General features: G+C 39.7%; 1 protein-coding gene across 2 annotated transcripts in view; it reads right to left on the bottom strand.

The window, feature by feature from the left end:
• The window catches only part of DSCAM (DS cell adhesion molecule), a 639,047-nt gene that overhangs the window by 263,851 nt on the left and 353,470 nt on the right, over positions 1-21,726 (bottom strand). For both annotated transcript variants that reach the window (XM_019745768.2, XM_019745769.2), the window contains exon 4: positions 2,557-2,703. In XM_019745768.2, the coding sequence (XP_019601327.2) occupies positions 2,557-2,703 (147 nt within the window). The remainder of the gene's footprint in view (positions 1-2,556; positions 2,704-21,726) is intronic.

The following is a 21,726-nucleotide window of genomic DNA, read 5'->3' as shown; positions in this document are numbered from 1 at the left end:
AATTATACATATGTTTTATCATCTTCGCATGGCATGTATATATTTTCCCACTAGTCCTTTTTATCTCGTTATTTAATTTTCTGCCCATGTTTACTTACATGTCTTTATTTCATACATTATACTTTCTGTTGTGTCTATTCTCTGATGTGTTCCTTCCGATTTAATTGGAATTTTACAACTTTTCATTTTTTCTAATTCTTTCCCAAATCATGCCATTTTGTGTTTCACAAGTTCATGTTGTTTAGCCATTTTAAACATGAACCCCTTTATTTCTGACTTATGCTGCTCTTTCAAAGTGTTAAATTATTTTCAAATAATAAATTATAGTTTTCATATGATTTGTGTACAATTTTTAAAACTTAGTTTTAATTGTCACAACATTATTTGATTAATTTTCATCTTTCTTTGTGTAATAAAGTTGTAGGAGGTTAAATCTCTTTTCTTTTTGTTCCATTAAAATGAGATTGGGTTCTTAGTTAAATTAGCAGAAGCTTCTCGCAACAGAGGATGATGTAAGTAAGCTTTTCTAGCATTCTCCCTTGCTATCACCACAAAAGAACTCAAAATTTACTGCAGTTCTCAGAGTTACATCAGTGGTTTCTACTTTCGTTCATGTATTCCTAAATCACTACATTACTTGTTTTCTAAGGTAGTACTTTCACCTTTTCATGCAATATTTTTCTTTTATAACATGATATAAGGTGGAATTTCTCTAGGGTCCCCACACTACCTGAGCCTTCTCTCTCTGTTACTCTTAGTTTTCTACTCTGGCTTAATTTAATTTCTAAATCCAGCAGTTTCCTTCAGGGTGAGTATCTGTTCTTCAGAGAGGGTACTTCCTGAATACCTCTGATATCTTTGAAGACTTAGACAATCAGTGAACTGTGTGGTCATTACTGATTACTCTATGGCCTGTTGCACTCACCTTCAGCTCAGAGCTCCTGCAGGTCTAACTGTTGAGAATATTCTTAGGTATATTTTCCCAGGTTCAACTCAAAGGACTGTCTTCCACTTTTGGAGATGAGCATTTATTGATGATTTTGCAGTTCTGTGACTATATAGTAGTCCCAATAGGTCTTTTCACTATCCACTGCTTCTGGGCCACTGCTGCTATTCCTATGCTGGTCCTATTGTTGGCTTGTCCATTCCTACCATATGCAAGAGTTTCTGGGGATTCCCCATCACCTACTTTTGTTGAAAATGTCATCCATATGTTTTTTTCTTTTATCATCCTATTTAGTCTGTTCTAATTTTAGGAGGAGTTTGGGATCATTAAAAATATTGCTACTAACATGCCCACACCATCACCATGTATACATCACATGTACATTTTTTAATAAATATAAGTCTAATTTAAAATAAAAGTCATTTATCTTTTCCTTCAAAGCATAGAATTTTAGAATAGCAGTTTGCAGTCACTGCCCATGTCTCATCATTTAGCATTAAGAATTTTCCTTAACAGAAGCAACAAACCATAACTATAACAAGGGCAAAAGTAACAGTTGCCGTGACACAGAACAGGTAAGAAAAAATAGTTTCAAGTTCGGAGGAGAAATCACTTAATTCTGATATCTTTTTGTGGTGTACTTTGAAAAACAGGTGGGCTTTGGTTATTTTGAGGATGTGAATGGGAAAGAGGTATCCAAATAGGGCATTATCAGGACAGTCAGTAGGTGTTCGGGTGACAACGGTTTTAATTACCCCTATGTATAACAACTTTCCATCACTTCTCCCACACAAAGCATCATTAAAACAAAATTAAGATATTTATTGCATGGAACAATTTTATGCTCTAACGGGCAGAGGTCCGATACTTTATATTTGATTTTCTAATTCTGAGATGGACTTTCCACACCTTTAGACTGCTCCATGAAGTGCAAATGCATCACTGCATGCTCATTTGTTTGACGGATGGGCCAATAACAAGCCAGTTTTGAAGATTATGCAAAAGGTTGATCTTTTCTCAAAGGATATATCCCATGAAAGAAGGCACAAAACGCACATATTTATCAGAGTGGAATCAACTGCTCTCAGATTTCCTTCACTTGGGAATAATCCTGGATGGGGGTGAAAGAGTGTGACTACCCCTTTAACTTTAGATACGGGTAATTTTCCCAACATTGTAGACATGCTATGTGGAACAAGAGATTTGTTCCATAGAACCCTGCTCTTCTCCCTCAGCTCTGCTTGGTGGGAGGCATCATGGTGCTGGTTGGCACTGTCAATGACAGATTATACAAAAACATAGGGCAAGGAGGTGTTGTCTTCCAAATAGAAATCATATTGGGCCACAGGAATTTGGAATTCTACACATGTGCAATGACTTCACTTGGAACATCTGTATTTCTATTGTATTGCATTGTGTTGGTATTGGTTAATAAAAAACAAAAACCAACCAACCAAACAAAAAAGCACCTTAAATTGCTAAGCTATTTTGGAAAAAAAGAAAAAAAAAAACCTGAGGGCTTCATTTTAGTCACGGAATCCACACTTTTGGTTGAGCCATCTCAGGACACTGACAAAGGAAGAGCAGAAACAGTGTTGATGAGCATTTACCTGATACAAAAAGTCTGGCACTGTTGCTCTGCCTCGTCTCCCCAGTGTATCTGTGTCGCGTGATACAGCGGTAGTTATACAATCCATCTTCATTCTGTACATCTTTAATATACAAGGCTCCCGTGGATGTGATGAGAAATCTAGATCCTGAAATAGAGGGAAATGATCATCCAGTTAAAGCAGAACCAAAGCAACCCGGTCACATAAACAAAGTTACTGAATGAGTATTTTTCACCTGAAGAAACCATGCAAGGGCTGATCATAGGTGTGTGTGTTACTTTAAAGGTCCAAGCTACTTTCAGTTTTCAACTAGCCTAAATCAGGAGTTTTCTGTAAGAATGCTATACAATAAATATATACTTAGAAAATGTAATGTCATAAATTAATTTTTTAGGTCTAGGTCATGTATTTATTGTATAGCAATAGAGTTGGCATAAAATTGGTACATAACGAAATTAGTCAATTTTCTTTGATCATCTTTCAGAATGTGACAAATTAAGGGACTATTAACTTTCACTTATAAATTTCTACCTCATGTAAGTGTAAATATTTGCCTCAGTTTGAGGTATTTCAATAAATGCACAAAAATAAAGCAATAGAATAGTCCACAAACTTCCCAGGAAAGACTATCTAATTTTCTCACAATAAGAAACACATCACTACATTCTAAGGAAAGATCAATCCCTCTTACATTCAATGTTTTAGAGTATGCTGCTATTTCTTAATTTCTACTCAAATAACAGACAATAACTATTTTCACCTCAGGGGCAAAAACGCCATACTCAGTCCTTCTGCTTTCATATCAGTGCAGGGTACAATGTACTCTGTGTGACCGGTGATGCCCGCTTGTACAACTCAGCTGTACAGAAATGGCCAAGATTTAGAGATCGAATATCAGTGTGGCATTAAAAAGGATGAAGATGGTCTTTTCCTTTGAAAATGTAAATATCTACAATTCACTGTTCAATTACAATTTGATAATAAACCAAACAGAGCCAAAAGAGTAAACCTCAAAGTGAACTGCTGCACCTACATGGTGGGTGACTCAGTACACTTTCTTCCTTGTGGGACTCTTTTCTAGGGAATATTTCTGCATCTGTTGCAATGCTTCTTGAAAGAGAATATAATTTTGTCTCTTTGAGTAAAGACTAAAATACCAAAAAGTCACCTTCTTTTATTGTTTGTTTCCCTTAGGCTCATTAGAATTCTCTTTGGTTTATTTGAATAAGAATTTACCAGGGGACTTGACTTCATTGATAATAGGTCTGAAATATTTATGTTGTGAACACATTTTCTACAGCCCTTGGTTATTTCTTGCAAGGACTATACTTTATTCATAGATAAGTTGCTCAAATAAAATTAAAACAGCTTATGGTTTCTTATGCACAATGAGAGCAATTTGAAAGGAATTGAAGAGGAAAAAAATCTAATACAAATATGGATTTACCATAAGATTTTCAAAAGAACACAAATTAAAAATAGTATCAAATATCTTTAAGTGATAAATTCACTTTTTAAACAATTCCATGCAGTTACTTATTTTAAATAGTCTATAAATACAATACTTATTAGAATAGCTGGAAAAGCTGATGCTGTACATGCTAGATATTTCTGCTTTAAACTCCACCCAAACAAAAGCAACTAAAAATACCTTTTACCACTTGTCATATGTCATCACATACCAAGCATTTCCTACCAGTGTATATTGTGTATAATTGAAGTATTTTTTTTCTTTTTCAATATGTTTTGCATACTTATATAATGCTTTAATAACCAATTCCTTTAAAGTACAGAATGACAGACAGCAAAGGGGGACAAGAAAATATTATGCACGTACTTTCTGTCACCTTTCCAATATGGAGTATTTTCATTAGAATTGACAGGGCACCAGCAGCGGCAAATGTTAAGTGGAAGCATTCTGTATATTCCTCAGACGTGCTGGCAAAGGCATTGGAGAGAGCAGCACTGTACCCACTGACTCCTGACAGGCCTCAATTCTCCAGGCATGTGTCATCTAATCACTCGCTTTGCTCCGACAATAGCTAACTTTATTTTTATGTTACTCACTTAGCATGCTAATTAAGACTCTCTCAAGACACATCATTTCAGAAAAACTTGAACCTTGTTTGTCTTAAATGTTTTCTGAGATAGTCACAGGACGGGAGAAGATGTTGACTGAATTACTGTACTTAACTTGAAATATCTCTGTCTGGGCCTTCATTTCTCATTGAAACCCATCTCAAAATTGATCAACATTTTAAAACATAAAATTAGGATGAAGAATAGAAGCCTTTGATTAGGGGAGGCCCACAAGGGCCCAGAGTCCTAGGGCTCAGTCTGAACTGCTGAGATTCATGAAACTCTTAGGGGACCAGGCACAGCAGAGTTATTTTGGCTCCGTGGTAACAAGGAATCATCTTAACTACTCCCTAACGTGCCACTGTGCCCCACTTCCTTCCTTACGTTACAAGAGGTTTTTGTATAATTTAAAATAGTTTGTTCACTTCCTTAAATGTACTTCCATTAAAATAGGAAAATCTATTTCCATTAAAATTGGAAAATATTAAAATATAAAATATTGATATTAATATTGATAATAATAAACTACATACTTTCTATCTATCATCTATCTATCTAACACACACACACACACACACACACACACACACACACACACCCCTTTACTATTCAGAACTGTCTGGTAACATATAACTCTGCAAAGCCAAAATTTATAGGTAACTGTATTTCCCTTGGAAAACTATCAGCATTTTAGATGGAAACGTTTCTAAAATATAACACATACTTTTTGTCATGTTAAACACTTTGCAAGTCAGTCACTTGAACAACAGTGAATGATTTTTGGGTTCAGGGTCATCATTGCTGACACTGATTATTGATCTTTGCTGCTCAGATATTAGAAAAATATCTCAGAAATATTTCAACATTCACTAAATGGTCCCCAGGTGTTTAAGCCCCTGGTTCTGTCTTTAAGAGTTTATCTGTTCCTTCTTTCACTACCACACTATTAGCTGTTGATATCCCTGTCAACACGCTCACAATGTGACACATTCAGTATGCTGAGAGGTAGAAACCAGACTGACCAAAGCTGTTAGAAATTTACGTAAACTAAGAGTAAATGGGTTACAAGTAAATGCTGAAGTGGTTCTCCAATGTTAGTTGACATGAGCTTGTATGTTAGGGCCACTAAAATAAACCCAGATTGGTAGCAGTTCAGCTAGCCTGGCTAAGCTAGAGGGATATTTCTATCAACAGAGATAAAACTGCTAAACAAAACGGGGCCTTTGCACAATTCGGAATGTTGTAGGCACACACTGGGCAGAAGCTCTACGGCACATTCTTTCTGATGGTGCAGTACCAAGTAGTGCAGAACAGAGAGCGACAGCTCCTGGGGTTCAGACAGACGTTATGCATCCCAGTGAGGGGCAGTGGACAGGGGTGCCATACAGACATTTTCCTCAGACATCCTTTCTGTAGTAGAAAGGGATCTTCACAGAAACTCGGGGACCTCCTCCACAATCATCATGTTATTTGAATATTATCTGGCATATTTGTCAGTATCTGAACATCAGATACACCCTCTGAAGTTTGCCAAATGATTCATTCCTCACCCCTCATGTCTTATCTAACAGGTCTGTTTATTTCTTCTTCTAAGATATATGCTGAACCTCCTTTTCCACTGAAACCCCCAGGTGTAAGGGTCTTAACACCCATTTCCACTCCCCCTCCTCTCAGCCCATTCTCCACTCAACACCCCTGGTCATTTAACACAGTGGATCACTTAGCTCATTTAGACTATCCCCAATCATGGTGGACTACCACGGTTTAGGCTTAGACCACAAGTCCGAGACTCACTCCTCCACTCTCTCCCTCTTCCACCGTGCCCCGGCCACACGGTCCTTTTAATAGCCCTACCTGGAAGGCTCTGAGTGCAGGTCTCTACCTGGCTGGCTCCATCCTGTCATTTTGGTCTCAGTTCCTAAGTCAACTCTCCAGCAATGTCAGCCCACATTAAGCACATTCATGGTCACTCGTGCTCAGAGCTCTTGATTTTATGACATGGTTGTACAGTTATCTTGTGTATGTTGGAGACTTGTTGGACATTTCTCTCCTCCTACTAGAATAGCAGGAACTCAGCGTGCCTTGCTCAACTTTTCTCCTCCATTACACAGAGAAGTGCTTGGCTGTGCCATCCGAAAATATTTGTTAAAGATACAAGCGGATGGAACAGTCTGTCATTGTTTGTGTACAAAATGACTCTTCTTAAGTCTGGGGAAAAAGAAAGCACTCAAAAATACCTCCTTTTAGATTTCAACATGAAACTTGCTCATGTATAAAACATAAAAAGATGGTTTCGCCTCTAGGAGTGACTCTAATATATTCTTATGTAAAGATGAGCACATTTTAAGATTTTGGTGTTAATTAGTCTTTCATGATGCTGTCTGTCTTTTTCCTGTGCGGCCAGGCTGTTAGATCTTCAATGGAGACAATATCATTTTCAGGAAGATTTTAAAAGCGTATTTGATTTTTCACTTAGTCAGAAATATATCTTAGGGGTTTTTTGCTATTGCAATCTGAAGTGAGTTAATAGTAATTAAAAGAACAGATGGTTCTTCTAATAAGATGCCAAATGGTAATGCAACACCATGAAACTTTTATCAGCTGTGCCTGCCACCTCCAATTGACAGCCATACTGTGAAATGAAACTGCGCTTTCTTCTAATCAGTTTTCATAACAGTTTCTGAAAAATTAGAGGAACGCAAGATTCAAATCTAAGTTCTAAGTATACAGCATTAGGAATGAGACAAGCCTCTGAATGGGTATTTACATTTTTAGTTTGAAAGTTAAATTAGGATGAACTAAAACAGAAGTGAAATATACATACATATGTATATGTATTTATGTGTGTGTGTGTGTGTATATATATATATATATATGTATATATACATGTATATGTATAGTATGATAACTTTAAAGTTATCAATTTCTCTTAATTCAGATGTAACTTGGAATGGAATTTAACTCACTGGTTCTGAGGCATGTCTATTCCGTGATGTGATGTGTCCGTGTCAAGCTATGATTAGATGCAGCCATGAAGAAACTACAGATATTCTTGAGCAACTGAGTGGCCTGATAAAAATGACTGTTTAAAGAAAATTATGTTGAAGGTTGTATATGAGAGAGAAAGGAGTAAGCCCCTAAGATAAGGTGTCTAACCTGGTGTTATAGGTTGAATTTGGTCTCCTCCAAAATTCCTAAGTTGTAATAACCCCCAGGACCTCAGAATGTGACCTTCCTTGGAAATGGGTCACTCACTGCAGATGGAATTACGATGAGGTGATACTGGATAGGGCGGGCCCTGATCCAATGTGGGTTGTCCTTATAAACACCAGACATTGGGACACAGAGACATCTTGGCATGAACACTACTCCTAACCAGAGCCAATTGATATGGTGCTTAGCGTGAGCCACTATTGCGCCAAAGATATGTGTTTGGGCCCATGTAGTTCTTGCAATGACACCACAAGGCAGGTACTGTTATTATTCCCATTTTGTACAGATGAGAAGAGTGAGGAACAGAGGGGAAGTGTGTGCCTGTGTGCACACACCTGTACGTATCTCAGCCAGCTTGATGCCCTGGCATTCCGGCTGGGAGCTTAAACCCTCACCCCCTATGCTCCCAGACTCTGGGTCAAGGATGGAGTGAGAGATGGCAAGGCCGGGACCAAGTGCAGGAACAGTGGTGTGGAACAGAGGTGATGTGCACAGAAACATGGGAACTAAAGAATCAACACAAGTTGGTTGGGGAGAAGCTCAGTCCAGAGTTGAGTCTGTGGGACCCATGGGACTGAAAGCATTGACAGGGCAGGAAAGCTGAGCGAGGGTATCTCTATTTTAGGGAAGACAGGAATTGGGTCACTTCGAGTAATACATGATAACAGTGAAGCTGGAGGCAGAGTTTTGGGGAACATGCACGTTGAGGAAACTTTTATGGGGATGATGCCCAACAACCCCTGGGGGGAGAGAAGGAAGAGGGCACGTAAAAGACACAGCAACAGAGAAGAGAAACAGCAACCCAGGAGGGTGTGGGATTATGAAAGTAGAAGAGAGAACTTCCAAAAAGGATGGTACAAACATCTCAGCTCTGCGTATTCCTATCAACAAAACCTACATAGAAATGGAACCTAAATGAGCCTCAGTTTCCTCTTCTGTACAATGGGCAACATGACCTTGAGGATACTGTGATATTAGATAAGAATGGCCATGTAAGTACCTGCTAGAGAAAGGCACTCAAGGATAGCTGTAATCTGCAATAAAATATCCCACTTGCGAAATCAATAAAGCTATGAAGTATCTAGCTATAAGCAGCCAATAATATATGAAATGAACTTAAAAACACCACAAATCATTGCCAAAGGATATGGTAGAGGACCTGGATAAATGGGGAGGCATATCAAATTTCAGGATTACACACACAATATTGCAAAAAATGTCAATTTTCCACAAATGAAATTAATTAGATGTTAATTGATTTGTGAACATAATTTATTTAGATTTGACTATTAAAATAAGATGTTATTTTCCTCCAGGAGATTAGAAAAAAATGTAAATATTTGATAATGTGTAGTCTTGACAAGGGTGCGGGGACACGAACACCTCCTGGTAAGAGCATAAATTGGTAAAGCCATTTGCTTTCTGGTGGGCAATCTGCTAGCATATTTCAAATATAAGGACTGAATACATTTTGATCCAACTAGTTGCCTTCGAAGACACTATCAATGGAAACACATGTGTGTGCACACTGCACACCAATGTATACACACAAACTGCACTGCAGCATTGTTTAAAAAAATTAAAAATTGTAAACAAACCTAAATGCCCATCAAGGGGTGAATACATAAATAAACAAATTAGGGTGCATCCATACCATGCAGCCATTTGAAAAACAGTAAGGTAAATGTATACATACTCCATGGAAAAATCTTCTAGACATAACATAAAGTGATTACAGAACAATATACAAGGTTATATACAAAAGGCAATGTGTGTGTGTGTGTGTGTGTGTGTAAATTAGTGTATATAAATGAACAGAGAAGAAGGCGTCAGCAGATATCCACCAAAATGTTAACTGTACTTGCTTCTGAAATCATGAATCGATTAGGGGAAGGGAAGGGAGAAGTATGTTTTATTTCATAGTCGCATGGATTTGAATATCTTTAAAAGGCTCGATTAGTGCATTACTTGTGCAGTTGAAATTTATTTTGAAGAAGGTGTCAGTGGGTGGCAAGCATATGGACACAGCAGGTGTAGACCAAACTCATCTGAGCAACATGGCAGAGGGGAAGCAGAGAAATCTAGGAAAATATTTATGTTCGGAGTAAATGTGTCAAAAATGGCCTTTCATTTTGCTTGGTTTTCAATCTGATCACATCTGCGCATGCTTAAAAGCAGAGTGGAGGGCGTTAGATATTTACCCTGATCTTTGTAATCCTTCCCCTCCAAACACCTAAACCTGAAGTTTAATCCGCTATGGAGAGGAGTGATCCCCTGCTTTTCTGGAACTGTTGTGATAACAGAAGACTTTACACCTAACTGCATTCCATCTGGTGCTTTGCCTGTGTTCGCCCTGCCTCCCTGAATGACAGCAACCTCTCCGAGAACAAGTGACCCCCTATTTGCCTGACTTACCTGCTCTTTCTCTCCCCCCTTACAGATCCTGCATTGAATGCTTGTTTGGATATTATTGACATACGTATTTTGATGTTTTTCCAAAAATAGGCTCAAGAAAATAAGGCATCGTATTGTTGGGGGCCTGTTCTGTTTATGAAAGTATCATCAAGACGTCCAAGAATCATGAAGCCCCAACTTGGTCCTTGAACTGCCTGGAAGAAACCACTTGGCCAGAAAGAGTGACATGACCTGTGTACACGGGGCATGAGAAATAAGCTAGCAACCCTGGGCTGGGTTTGATCAGGAAGGAGTAATTTGGCATCTATCTGTTTAAGTTCTCTCAAAGCAATCTTACTTAGACATTTTTCTTATGTAAATAAAATTCTCTCAGTGAAATTCTCCTGCAGTTAAATGAGGCTCAATTAGACACTACTAATTTAAGCGCGCACGCTGCATTCCGACGGAATACCTAATTACCCTATTTAGGCTTTTAATGATCAGATCTTCACTCTTGAGCAGACATTCGAGTCTGTCATTAATCTTTCCTCTAGTTAGATTTCTAGTTATTTTATAGAATAAATCCTTAGAAAGAATAGAACTGGCTTTCTAAATGAATTATTTTCAGGATTTTTAAAGAGTCCAAGAAGCATAAAAAACTTGAATTGTATTTATATGATGAACAAAATGGTTTTGCTCCAACCTCTAGGAGCAAATATTTCAGTCGGGGTGAGAGACAACAGTAAATAGACAAAGAGAACAATCACGAACTATGATGAAGTCTCCTAAGATAATTAAGACATGGATGTTGAAATAGATAAGGGGGAGCTATTTAGACAGGAGACATGAGACTAAGGGTTTCCGTGGAGGCTGCGTTTCAGATGTGGCACAATAGCTGGAAAGAGTAGGGCTGAGCAAAACAAAGAACGTTAAGCACGTGCAAAAGTCCTGAGGTGGGAAACATTGAGCTCTGTTCAGGAACTGGAATAAGATGCATTTTACAAATAGACTTGGCAGGACGTGGAATTGGTCTGGGTGCTGAAGTGAGGCAAAAAGATGTGGTCAGGGTGACTCAGGTTTGGGGGAGGGGTGCTGAATGGGTGCAGAAGGATGTCTTTCCTGGGAAGGAACAGCCTTGGGGTATGGCACTGGCTGTCTGTGGGGGACGTATTTTGGATTTGGGGGAATTTAAAATAGCCCCTTATAAATTGTAGAAAGGGTAGGAAAAAGAATGTTATTAGGCTGGCTCACTGCATCAGGTTAACTAACAGTATTTGGAAGAGGGGCATCCACATTATTTCCTGTCCCACGAGCTTTCTGATTTTTGAGGCTGAAAGGGAATGCATAGTTCATGTTGATTGTCTGTTCCCATCACGGGTGTGTGTGATACTGATTAAAAAGCAACGTGTTCAAAAAGGTAAAGGAAGTGAAGGAGGAACAAAGCACAGCCCTGGATCCACGGTGACGCTGTCTTTATCCCGTCTATGTTCTGGACCCAAACGGAATAGAAGACCCTGGGCTTATTCGTGAAACACAGTGAGAAGTAACTATCATGCTAGTCTGCCTGATGCAGATGACATATGACTGGTTATGGAAAAAAAAAATTGGAAAAACAGGGACCATTAGGAATGAAAATAGACACTGTGTTGTGGCCACTTAATATTACGGGGTGGTGGTTTTTCACACAGTGGGTAGTGACCTATTAATGGATTGTGGAATCGATTTCATGGACTGTAATTTTATTTTCAAATAAATAAAATAGAGTAGATAGAATAAATCACATGCATCACAAGTAGTAGGGATAGTTTATGAAGGCTTTGTTTTAGTTCATATGTGCCTGCATAGGAGTGAGTGTGTGTGTGTGTGTGTGTGTGTGTGTGTGTGCGTGTGCATGTATGTGTCTAAGTATATGTATGTGCACACTGGGTCCCAATATAACATGTATTTTTTTACTATGTATTTCCTACTGTGCGTCAGAGTAAAAATCTGTTTGCCGAGCCCTGCTCAGCATCCTGGAGATCTAGCTGTTCTTTTTTGTGACTATGCTCCCCATGTCCAAGCGTGTCTAATAATCCTTCTATGTTTGGGATTCTTAAAGTCTTCCCTTTGCGCACTGGCCACAGACTTGGCTGCACTGATAGCAACAGTGGCAGACAAAACAGCGGATTTCTTTTTCAAGCCATATCACTTGATGGTCTAGGATTCTGTCTGTTTCCCGATGACACATAATGATGTCTAAGGGAATTATAATGAGTTTAATGAGCCACTCAAACAATGTGTATCAAGTGTATACATACAGAAACACCCACGGTAGAAAGCAAGTCATGTAAATGTCCTGACCCAATGGGGTTCGGTAGAGCTTCCGTGTCCCAGAGCCTTCCTCTGTGACCAGAACCCAACTCTCTAAATGGCTTCCCCAGATCTAGCTGATCATGAAATCCATCGCCTAGCAGTACCTTTTGTAACAAAATACTATTAATACAGTCACAGAGCAATTGCCCGCAATACGCAGACCTAGCAATGAAATTGAAGGTAACCCTGTTACTAAAGGCTAATTCTTAGTTATAGAGAAAGAAAACACACCATAAAATAGAAGGACAAACCAAACAAAGCAGGGTAAAACAGTGCCACTTGGATATACATAAGTGCCACGTACACAAAAACTGGAACATAATACACCTATGCTTAATGAGAGTGGGGTGGGAACTACTGTTGGACTACAGGCTGATGAGACTCTGCAGAGAAATGCCGCTAGAACACATAGCGAGAATTTTGCCCCTGTAGAAGTCTCCTCATTCCTGATACTTTCAAAGGGAAAACCTTGGGAGGGTGCCTTTATCTACCCACCAGCTATGCGCCTAACTAGCTGAGACCCTTTGGAAGGCAACTGCACCTGGCCAGCATTGAATATTATCATTTTGCTTTGTTTCCATATTTAGATACTTATATATATAAATACGGAAACAAAAAAATACAGATATATATAATATAATATATAGTAATATATATTTACTATATTTAATATATAATTTACTACATACATACGGCTAGTAATACTATTTAAGGTAGCAATGCAATTTTTTAAATAATCATATTGATTTAAGAAAATGAGTTATTTAAAAAACATTTAATAGTGTAGATAGTATTCAGTGACTGCAGAAAGCATAAAGGTGTTTCATGAATGACCAAAATTTGAGACGCACTATATTCATGATGCTTCCGAGAAGAGGTGAGTTACACACGGTTCCTGGAAGAAAGGGATAGAAAGGAAAGATGGATTGGCTCAGGACAAGGTACTATGCAACATCTCCCTGTGGCGATACAGAGAACTCGGGGTTGGCAGAAGGCCGGGACAGGCGCAAAGGGGGTGACGCAGGGAAGCACAGCACAGGCGCTCGAGGGAGGAACTTGCTGAGCTACACCACTGAAGCCATGAGCAGTAAAAGGGGTTCCAGGGGGTCCAGGGGTCGGTGCCAGGACAGTTGGCGGTGGATGATTTTCGGATCGCGAGGCAAGAGCCCACGAGCAGCAAAGGGTGAATTGTAGTGTGTGAGTAGGGACAACGGTTGAGAGCAGAGCAGGGAAGGTGCAAAAGATGTTGCCGAAACTGGACAGTGAGACGGTGACTCTCGGGCAAAGCCAGCCAGGCCGCAGGAGGCAAGGCAGAGACACGGCAGAGATGGGCTCCATTTTGCAGCAAGGGGTCTCTGAGGTGCACACAAGACCAGTCCTTTACGCAGTTCCGGCCTCATGGGGCTTATTTTCTTCCATCTTGTCCTCACTTGTCCTCTCCTCCATCCTCTGCACCTGCTCCTGCCATTTGTCATTTAATTGATGAAGCACGGACCACCCACGCAGACATAAAATGCTCATCTGTGTTCCCATCTCTCAGAACTGGCCATTGTTAACACTTCCTGATACGTATTTTAATGAAAGAAAGAAAACTTTACAGGAAAAGGTAAATTTCTCCTTTACTCCCTCCCAGGTCTTCTCTTTTTCTCCTAAAAGCCACTGTTATCAGGGATTAAGTGTCTATATTCCCAGTTTACAGCTTTTCTTCTGTCACACACATACATGCATCCGTGAACTATGCGTCATGGTGCTCTGCGTTTTCTTTCTTTCTTTCTTTCTTTCTTTCTTTCTTTCTTTCTTTCTTTCTTTCTTTCTTTCTTTCTTTCTTTCTTTCTTTCTTTCTTTCTTTCTTTCTTTCTTTCTTTCAAGTTTACATAAATAGCTTACCACTTATGGGAAAACTGGCTTTTTCCACCTAACAATTTGTTTTCTTAAGCCCTCTCCATGTTGCTATAGAGAAATCTAGTCATTTATTTTTAATGGAAATACAGTGCTACATTGTATAACTGTGAGAACCACGGCAATGGGACATGCATTTTTCTGATTTTTTCATTGCCGTATCCCCAGCATTTAGAGACACACACATAGTACTTGCTCATTAACTATCTGTCCAACGAATGAACGACTCCATTCATTCCACTACTGATGGACTTCCAGATGTCAGACTATTACAAAAAGGTCTCGTCAGACAAACTTAGACAAGATTTCCTCAGCACACCTGTGAGAGTCTCACTACCGTGTCTACCTGGCTATGTAAAGACTGGGCTGAGAGAGGCTGGGTTTTGTCTCCTGGATCCTCTGCAGTGCTATGTGACTTCCCAGAGGACTGGGGCGCGGACTGTGGGTCACTGCGCTGGCCGAGGTGACTGGTGTTCACAAGACTGCTGAAGATGGGCTCAGCCGGCGTGTTGCTGGGGTGCAATGCCTCTTCCCTTCCCCCCAATCGCAGCCTTGTGTAATGGTGATGCTTTGTCTTTCCTTCAAAAGCATAAGATATATTTTAAAAAGTGATAAACCTTTATCAGAAAGAAGAGTTTGTTATCCAAATAATGAAGTGATTCTAGGTATAAAGATGGTAAAGTGATCCCAGCCAAGACAGGGCAGGGGCCGTCTGGGCTGATGGGGCGTTGCCGTCCATATCGGCCCCCTGCACCTCCAAGCAGAGTCCCTTACCTCCCAGGGGTCAGTGGTAACAGGAGTTCCAGGTGGATCCAGCCCTTACCGCCACACCACGAGCGCCCCCTGGATAAACGCCAATGCACATCACTGTGGAATCGCACCTGCTGTGGAGTCATAACTGGCCTGCAGATCTTAGCAGGGGCTTTTATTTTGTTTTGTCTTGGGCTACCTCCCAGGCAAATATAAACGAAAGAAAGTCTTTAAAAAGGAATAAACACTTGAATAAAACATTTATTTTTCATTGCAAAGGAACTCTTAATGGGTTTTGTAACCTCCTTGGAAAAATTAAAAGGAAAACAGGATCTGAGGTCTCTTTGCAGCTTTTCAGATTCCGAGACTCAGGCTGAAGGCAACTGCAGAATGTACAAAGCTGTTTCCGAGACTCCCTGTGAACATGGGTACGTGGTACGAGCTGCAGAGGGACTGGCGTGGCCCTGAGGACGCCTGGCCAAGCATTTGAGCTGCAGTCCACGCCCTGTCAGTCCGTGGACTGTGCCTGGCACCCCTGCTGGTCTGTCTGAGGTTCAGGGCTCAGACTGGAGCACAGCACTGAACACACTTGGTGTGGGAAACGCTCTCAGAAATGAAAGCCAATGCGCATGCAATCTCACTACCTTAACATTTACTCATAAGACACGTGATCTTCGCTCTCGTAACCTATAACCAATTCCTATGTTTACTCCTTCTTGGGCTCTGCTAGAAGCTAGCGACCAGCAAAATTCTATTTTTCAATGATACCCTGTCAAATCAGTATTCAATTTTGGAGTGTGAGCAATTATTAGTCCCAATTCTCCATATATTTCCTATTTCTTATTACTTTAAATGAATTTTTGTTTTACAACCATCTGATGAATTTTCTTTTAGAATACTGAGGTAAAATTCCTCCTCTGATTGATTTTGGTCATTTCTATCATGAAAGCATGGTCCGTTATTTGTAATCTTATTTTCCCTTTTTTTTTTTCAAAGAGTTTATTATGACCAGTAAGTCATAACGCAAGTTGGAGTAACTCTGATTTCTGATGATATAAACAAATAACTATTATGAAATCGTTCGTGGTATAAGAAACTTAGCAATGTTGGGTAAAAGTTATACATATCCATTTAAATAAACCACAGAGTTCTCAGATAAGGAACATCCTTAGGGAATATACAACTGAAGAGGGAATGAATGCTCTGAAGTAAAGATTTCATGAATGCGATGGGTGCTGTAGGAACTTTGCTCTTCTAGGAAGCAGTGCAGACAGAAAAGAGCAGTCTTTAGTCCTGTGCAAGTTGAGGGAACTTCTGCAGAAAGCTGCAACCTCAAAAAGAGTGGACTGATAAAAAGAGTCTTAGCAAAGCTTGGCCTGTGCCTGCCTGAGCTTTGGGTAGGAAACATGTCGAATATTGCACTAGGCTTGCTCAGGTTTGGGGTTTGGAGTTACACTATCGCCAGGAGCTAAGAAGCCTCAGGCCAAGACACAAACTATGGTGACCCAGTTTCTAAGAACATCTGGCAGAAGGAAGGCAAGTCCTTCCTAGAGGACTGAGCCAACAGGGATGCTTACAGATAAGGCTCAAGTTGCCCTTCTCATCCTGAGCTCCCACCCCAAAACCGCCGCAATTTACCATAAGAAAAGAGTCAGAAGAAACAATGGAGACCTCAGAAAATGGAATCACGGAATATAGATTATGCAGTGAATGTTTTCAAAATGTTTGCAGAAATATAAATTTCAATTGAGAATAAAAGAAAAGAACAGGATAGTGTCAAAAACAGATAAATTGGATAAAGAACGAAGTAGAATGTACAGAAAAGAAAAATATAATCCTTGATACAAGTATTTAGATTAGACCGAGTTGGGGAGATTAGTGTACAGTAAAATAAATCTAAAGAAATTACCCAGAATATTGCCTAAAGAGAAAAATAAACATAAATATAAAAGAGAGATTAAGAGAGTTGGAGGAGGGATGGAAATCTATATGGCTAGTTACAATTCCAGGAAGAGAAAGTAGGGAAAAAATGGCTAAAGAGTGCTATCTGGAGCAAAAACATCTGCTAATTTCTCAGAATTGGTAAGAACTGAGTTTGCAAATAACAGACTGTCCCTTGTAACTGAAGGGTGTGCTTCAGGAAAGGCAAGTGTACTCAGGGAAAGGATGGGGTGAAAAAAGGAATGATGAACGAAGAAACGGGTATGAATTGTAACTTTAAACAAATGATGACGGTATAAAGTGACCATAATAATAACGACTAGTATGAGAGATATAGAACACTGGACAACAGCCTTTAAGGTGGGAGAGACGTCAAAGGAGGTGGGGTACTGAGGTCCTGGGTTATTCAGTCTGAGATAGGTCAGGACATTATATCTGTGCCCAAAGGAAAGCCATCTCTTTAGTACCTTCATGATATTGCTCCACAATTCCATTCCACCCACGTCTTAACCCACCAGGCACCTACTCACTACTTGAGAAACCAAACTATATGCTTTACAGTTTACAAAGGCGTTTTATGGTCATCCCTGTATTGAATCTTCATTGCAAAACCATGGGAATAAAGGTCATTTTAAGCCCCGTCCCCCCAACCCTCCACTGATTAGTCAGGCTGTGTTCTTTGAAAATATTTGATAAAATTCTAAGCATTGTCAACTTTACATTTTTAGAAGTGTGTCCAATCTTACTAAACCCTGCTAGAATGCATTCCAGTGTGAATGACATATTGGGGTGTGGTAGTATGTATTCACTGCTCTGGGGTAAGTGAATCTTGTTTTTTTTTAAAAAAAATTCCCTATATTTTTTCCCCACATTTTCCCACCTAGTAACTGTTTACAAACCAATGTAGAACATGTTCATTTTACACTGGCTTAGATAAACCATTTTCATAGTAAATATAGCGTAGAGTGTACCCATCCTGTACCATTCAAAAATCTGTGGAATACAACATGGTAAATTTTTTCTTTCCGTCCGTCTAATTCAACATGTGTTGAATAAAAGTAGAGTATTCCTTTATAAGGGATGAATACGAATTCCTTGTGTTCTTTGCTCTCTTCTTGAGAGAGTACAAAAGGGTTTTCTCCAACATACGTTTTAGTCATTTTTATATCTTTGAGAAATTATTCTCATGTCATGCTAAGAAAACGTCAGCTTGTCATTTGAGCAAGGATATAATAAAGCCATTATAACTGTCTAGCACTGAAGCCACATTTCTTTCATGTCTTGAGATTAAATTTTAATTAGAGAATATCCTTTTAAATAACCAATATTTCATGGAGAGAAATAATATAAATGAAGGTCATAAAGAAAAAGCTAATGTTATAAGAAAGACACCTAACTAATGGGCACCACCTTTTTTTCTGGCCCATTTGAGAGATATCCACTGTGTATAACAAGTACCACAAAGGATTATACAAAATCAGTGCTGAATTTCCATCACAGATCTTTCAGTATTAATACATTCCAGGTTTAGTAAAAAATTATTTGTTAAATTCCCCAATTCGTTTTAACTATGTAAACCAAGTTGACAAGGATCTTACCATCAAAACCATAGCTAAAGCAACAGAAATCTGGATTCAACAGACATGGATTAATGAAAGGGGTTAAAAAGCACACCCTTAACTCTCATTGTAAAAAGAAAATATAATCTATTATAATCGCTCATTGGAGACGCTCTCCCCCCACCATCCTCTTCATGTACATTGGCCAACTTTTTTGCCTGCACTGTTTCCTATTCAATGGCCACCATTTTTGTGAGAACATAGAAATGAAAGAACATGTGTGGAGTTGAGGGGAAGGAGAGTAAATGAGAACAAATGTGTCCACAGAGGAGGCAGATTGTGAGCCAGAGCCAAGTCTGGGTGTTATTATGTTGGGTATCATTAGTACCTATTACTGAGAATAAATCCAACGGTTACCTGTTCATCATGTGACTACCTCCTGTCCCTCTGAAATCCTCTCAGAGAAGGAGCTGCATGACTGTGTGGGAGGGAGAGACAGATGGCGTCTCAGTTTCGCTTTGCCTAACCAAGTCTCCCTTGACATCTCTTGTCCAGTTTCATATTCAGACCTTCTCAGCAGGTGTGTGAGCTTAATCTCAATATTCAGTCAAAAGCTGAATTTTTGGTTATTTTTTTCCCCACTGCACAAAAGTATAGAAAGCGGAGTCTAGCAGTCATCTGTTTGGCAGCAACATGTTTAGAAGGATCTGTAACAGCTAACCAAGAGATGCTAGCCTCTGTCTTCAAATTGACAGGTACAAAAAGTTTTGAATAATTCACGGCACATGAAGGAAGGTATTTGATGAGCTGATTGCCTGTGCCACTTGTCTTGGGTTTTGCCTTTGACTTCATTTTTCAATATGGCGTCTGTATTAATTTCCTGGGGCTGCCATAACAAAGTACCACAAACTGGATGGTTTACACCACAGAAATTTCTTCTCTCACATTTCTGGAAGCCAGAAGTATGCAATCAAGTTGTCAGCACAAACTGCCTTCAAAGCCTCTAGAAATGGATCTAGAACTTCTTCCAGCTTCTGGTAGCCCTGTACATTCCTTGGTTTGTGGCCACATAACTCCAGTTTCTACCTGTGTCTTCACTTGGCCATGTCTCTCTGTGTCTGTGTCCGAATTCCGCCCTTGTCATGAGGGCATCAGTCATATTGGATTACGGGCTCACCCTAGTCCAGTGTGACCTCATCTTAACGAATGACATCTGCAGTGACCTAGTTCCACATGAAGGCCACATTCTGAGCTAGCTGGACGGGGGGGATGGGAGACCTTCAACATGTCCTGATGGGGGACACAATTGAACCTATAACACCATCCCAAAGCAGCCCATTCCCTGCCCATCTCAGGTAGAACAAGGTCAAACTAAGAGCAAGCAAACTGTACCTAAGTTCATTGAGAGGAAGGGGAGGTAGGGAGAGAGTTTCTCTGAACAGAATAGCTTTATTATGAAAATAATTTCAAGATATAGACCATTTCATATGAGATCTCTAGCCTTGGGAATATACTCCATGGGGCAATGGTCACCTGAGCAGCCACTGCCGTGAAAGCAGCATTCATACACACAGGTGGGAGCTCTTCCCCTGGGCAGACCTCCCAGCTCATTCCGGGTTAGAATGAGCGCTGATGTTTATTCACTCATCAAGTGAGCTTCAGGTAAGGCCAATTCTATATTAAATAATCTATGGGTGCATAAACTTCAAACACAGAAATCTCCAGGGAATTTTAAACAATGTGCCCACCTCGTCTTGGAAATAAGAATGCCAGCATTCTTAATACAAATTACAGGCAATGAGTGCAGACCCCTGAGAACACGAAAGAACCTTCCCAGTCTAATCAAGTGAAATGAGGTGTCTGCAAGTGATTTAAAAGTACAACTACAAAGTATTCTAATTTTTTCTTTCTTTTACAGGGAACACTTTTAATTCTGTCAGCTCGTGCTGAGATTCATCCCTCTCTCCAACGTCTGTGCCCACCGTGGAGTTTTTCTCTAAAGCTGGAATGTGATCTTGGATCATCTCAGATGAAAGGAATTTTGACCAGGCCCTTCATTCTTCCTCTCCAAGCGGGCAGTAGACATGCAAAGGCGAAGCAAGTTTGGCTGCGGGAACCAAGACGTATTACCCACCTGAGGATGGAACTTCACTTCTCTATCTCCCTTTTCAAAAGCGCTTTCTTATTCCCATCAATATCTCCATGGTTATTGTACACGTCTTCATCAAACAATCAATACATTGCTCAGATCTCACACGGAATAATGGAGGGGAATCCCTGAATAACTAGTCCTCTGTGCTTCCTGAACACGTAGTTATATTAACACTATTTAAAACATGACTGTAAGTGACAAACAGTTGTATGCGTTGATCAAGACTAAAAATCATTTATTATCCTAGTGTGGGTTAAAAAGAAACGTTTGATCAATGTTTGGAAAATGCAAACATCTATAAAATAACACTCAGATGACCAGATCAGAGTTCATCTGTAAGCCATAGCCCGTCTAAAATGATATATATTTTAAAATAGTAACAGAACAAGAGTCGATTAGGAAATAATACTCCTGTGTAGCATGAATTTACAACTATTTTCTAAGAAACTACCTCCAATAAAACTGAGAAAATGATAATCACATGAGTTTCTTTCAAGTATCCCTCAGAGTCACAAGGAAAGTAGAACACATGTGCACATAAGGCCCCAGATCCCAGGAGGGAGAATGTGTTATGCATGTAGGACTCAGGCGAGCCACGGGTGGGACCGAGGAATCTCTGGATCCCTGCAAACACTGAGCTTCTTTCCTAGGCTCCCACCAAGCTCCATGAAATGCAGCTGAAGAGCCGCTTCCCACAAAGGACCGAACAGCAACGTCACAGCAACTACATCCTGGGAAGCAATGGTTATGATTCAGTGAGATTCTGAAAACATAACATAGGTGAAAAGGCTAAGCAAGCATGTACACAATAGGCACTGCCAGAAGCTTCTG

The sequence above is a fragment of the Rhinolophus sinicus genome, linkage group LG01 (genome assembly GCF_036562045.2).
Source record: "Rhinolophus sinicus isolate RSC01 linkage group LG01, ASM3656204v1, whole genome shotgun sequence".
Taxonomy (NCBI): domain Eukaryota; kingdom Metazoa; phylum Chordata; class Mammalia; order Chiroptera; family Rhinolophidae; genus Rhinolophus; species Rhinolophus sinicus.
The sequence above is the reverse complement of the archived record's forward strand: the minus strand, read 5'-3'. Positions and strand labels throughout refer to the sequence as shown.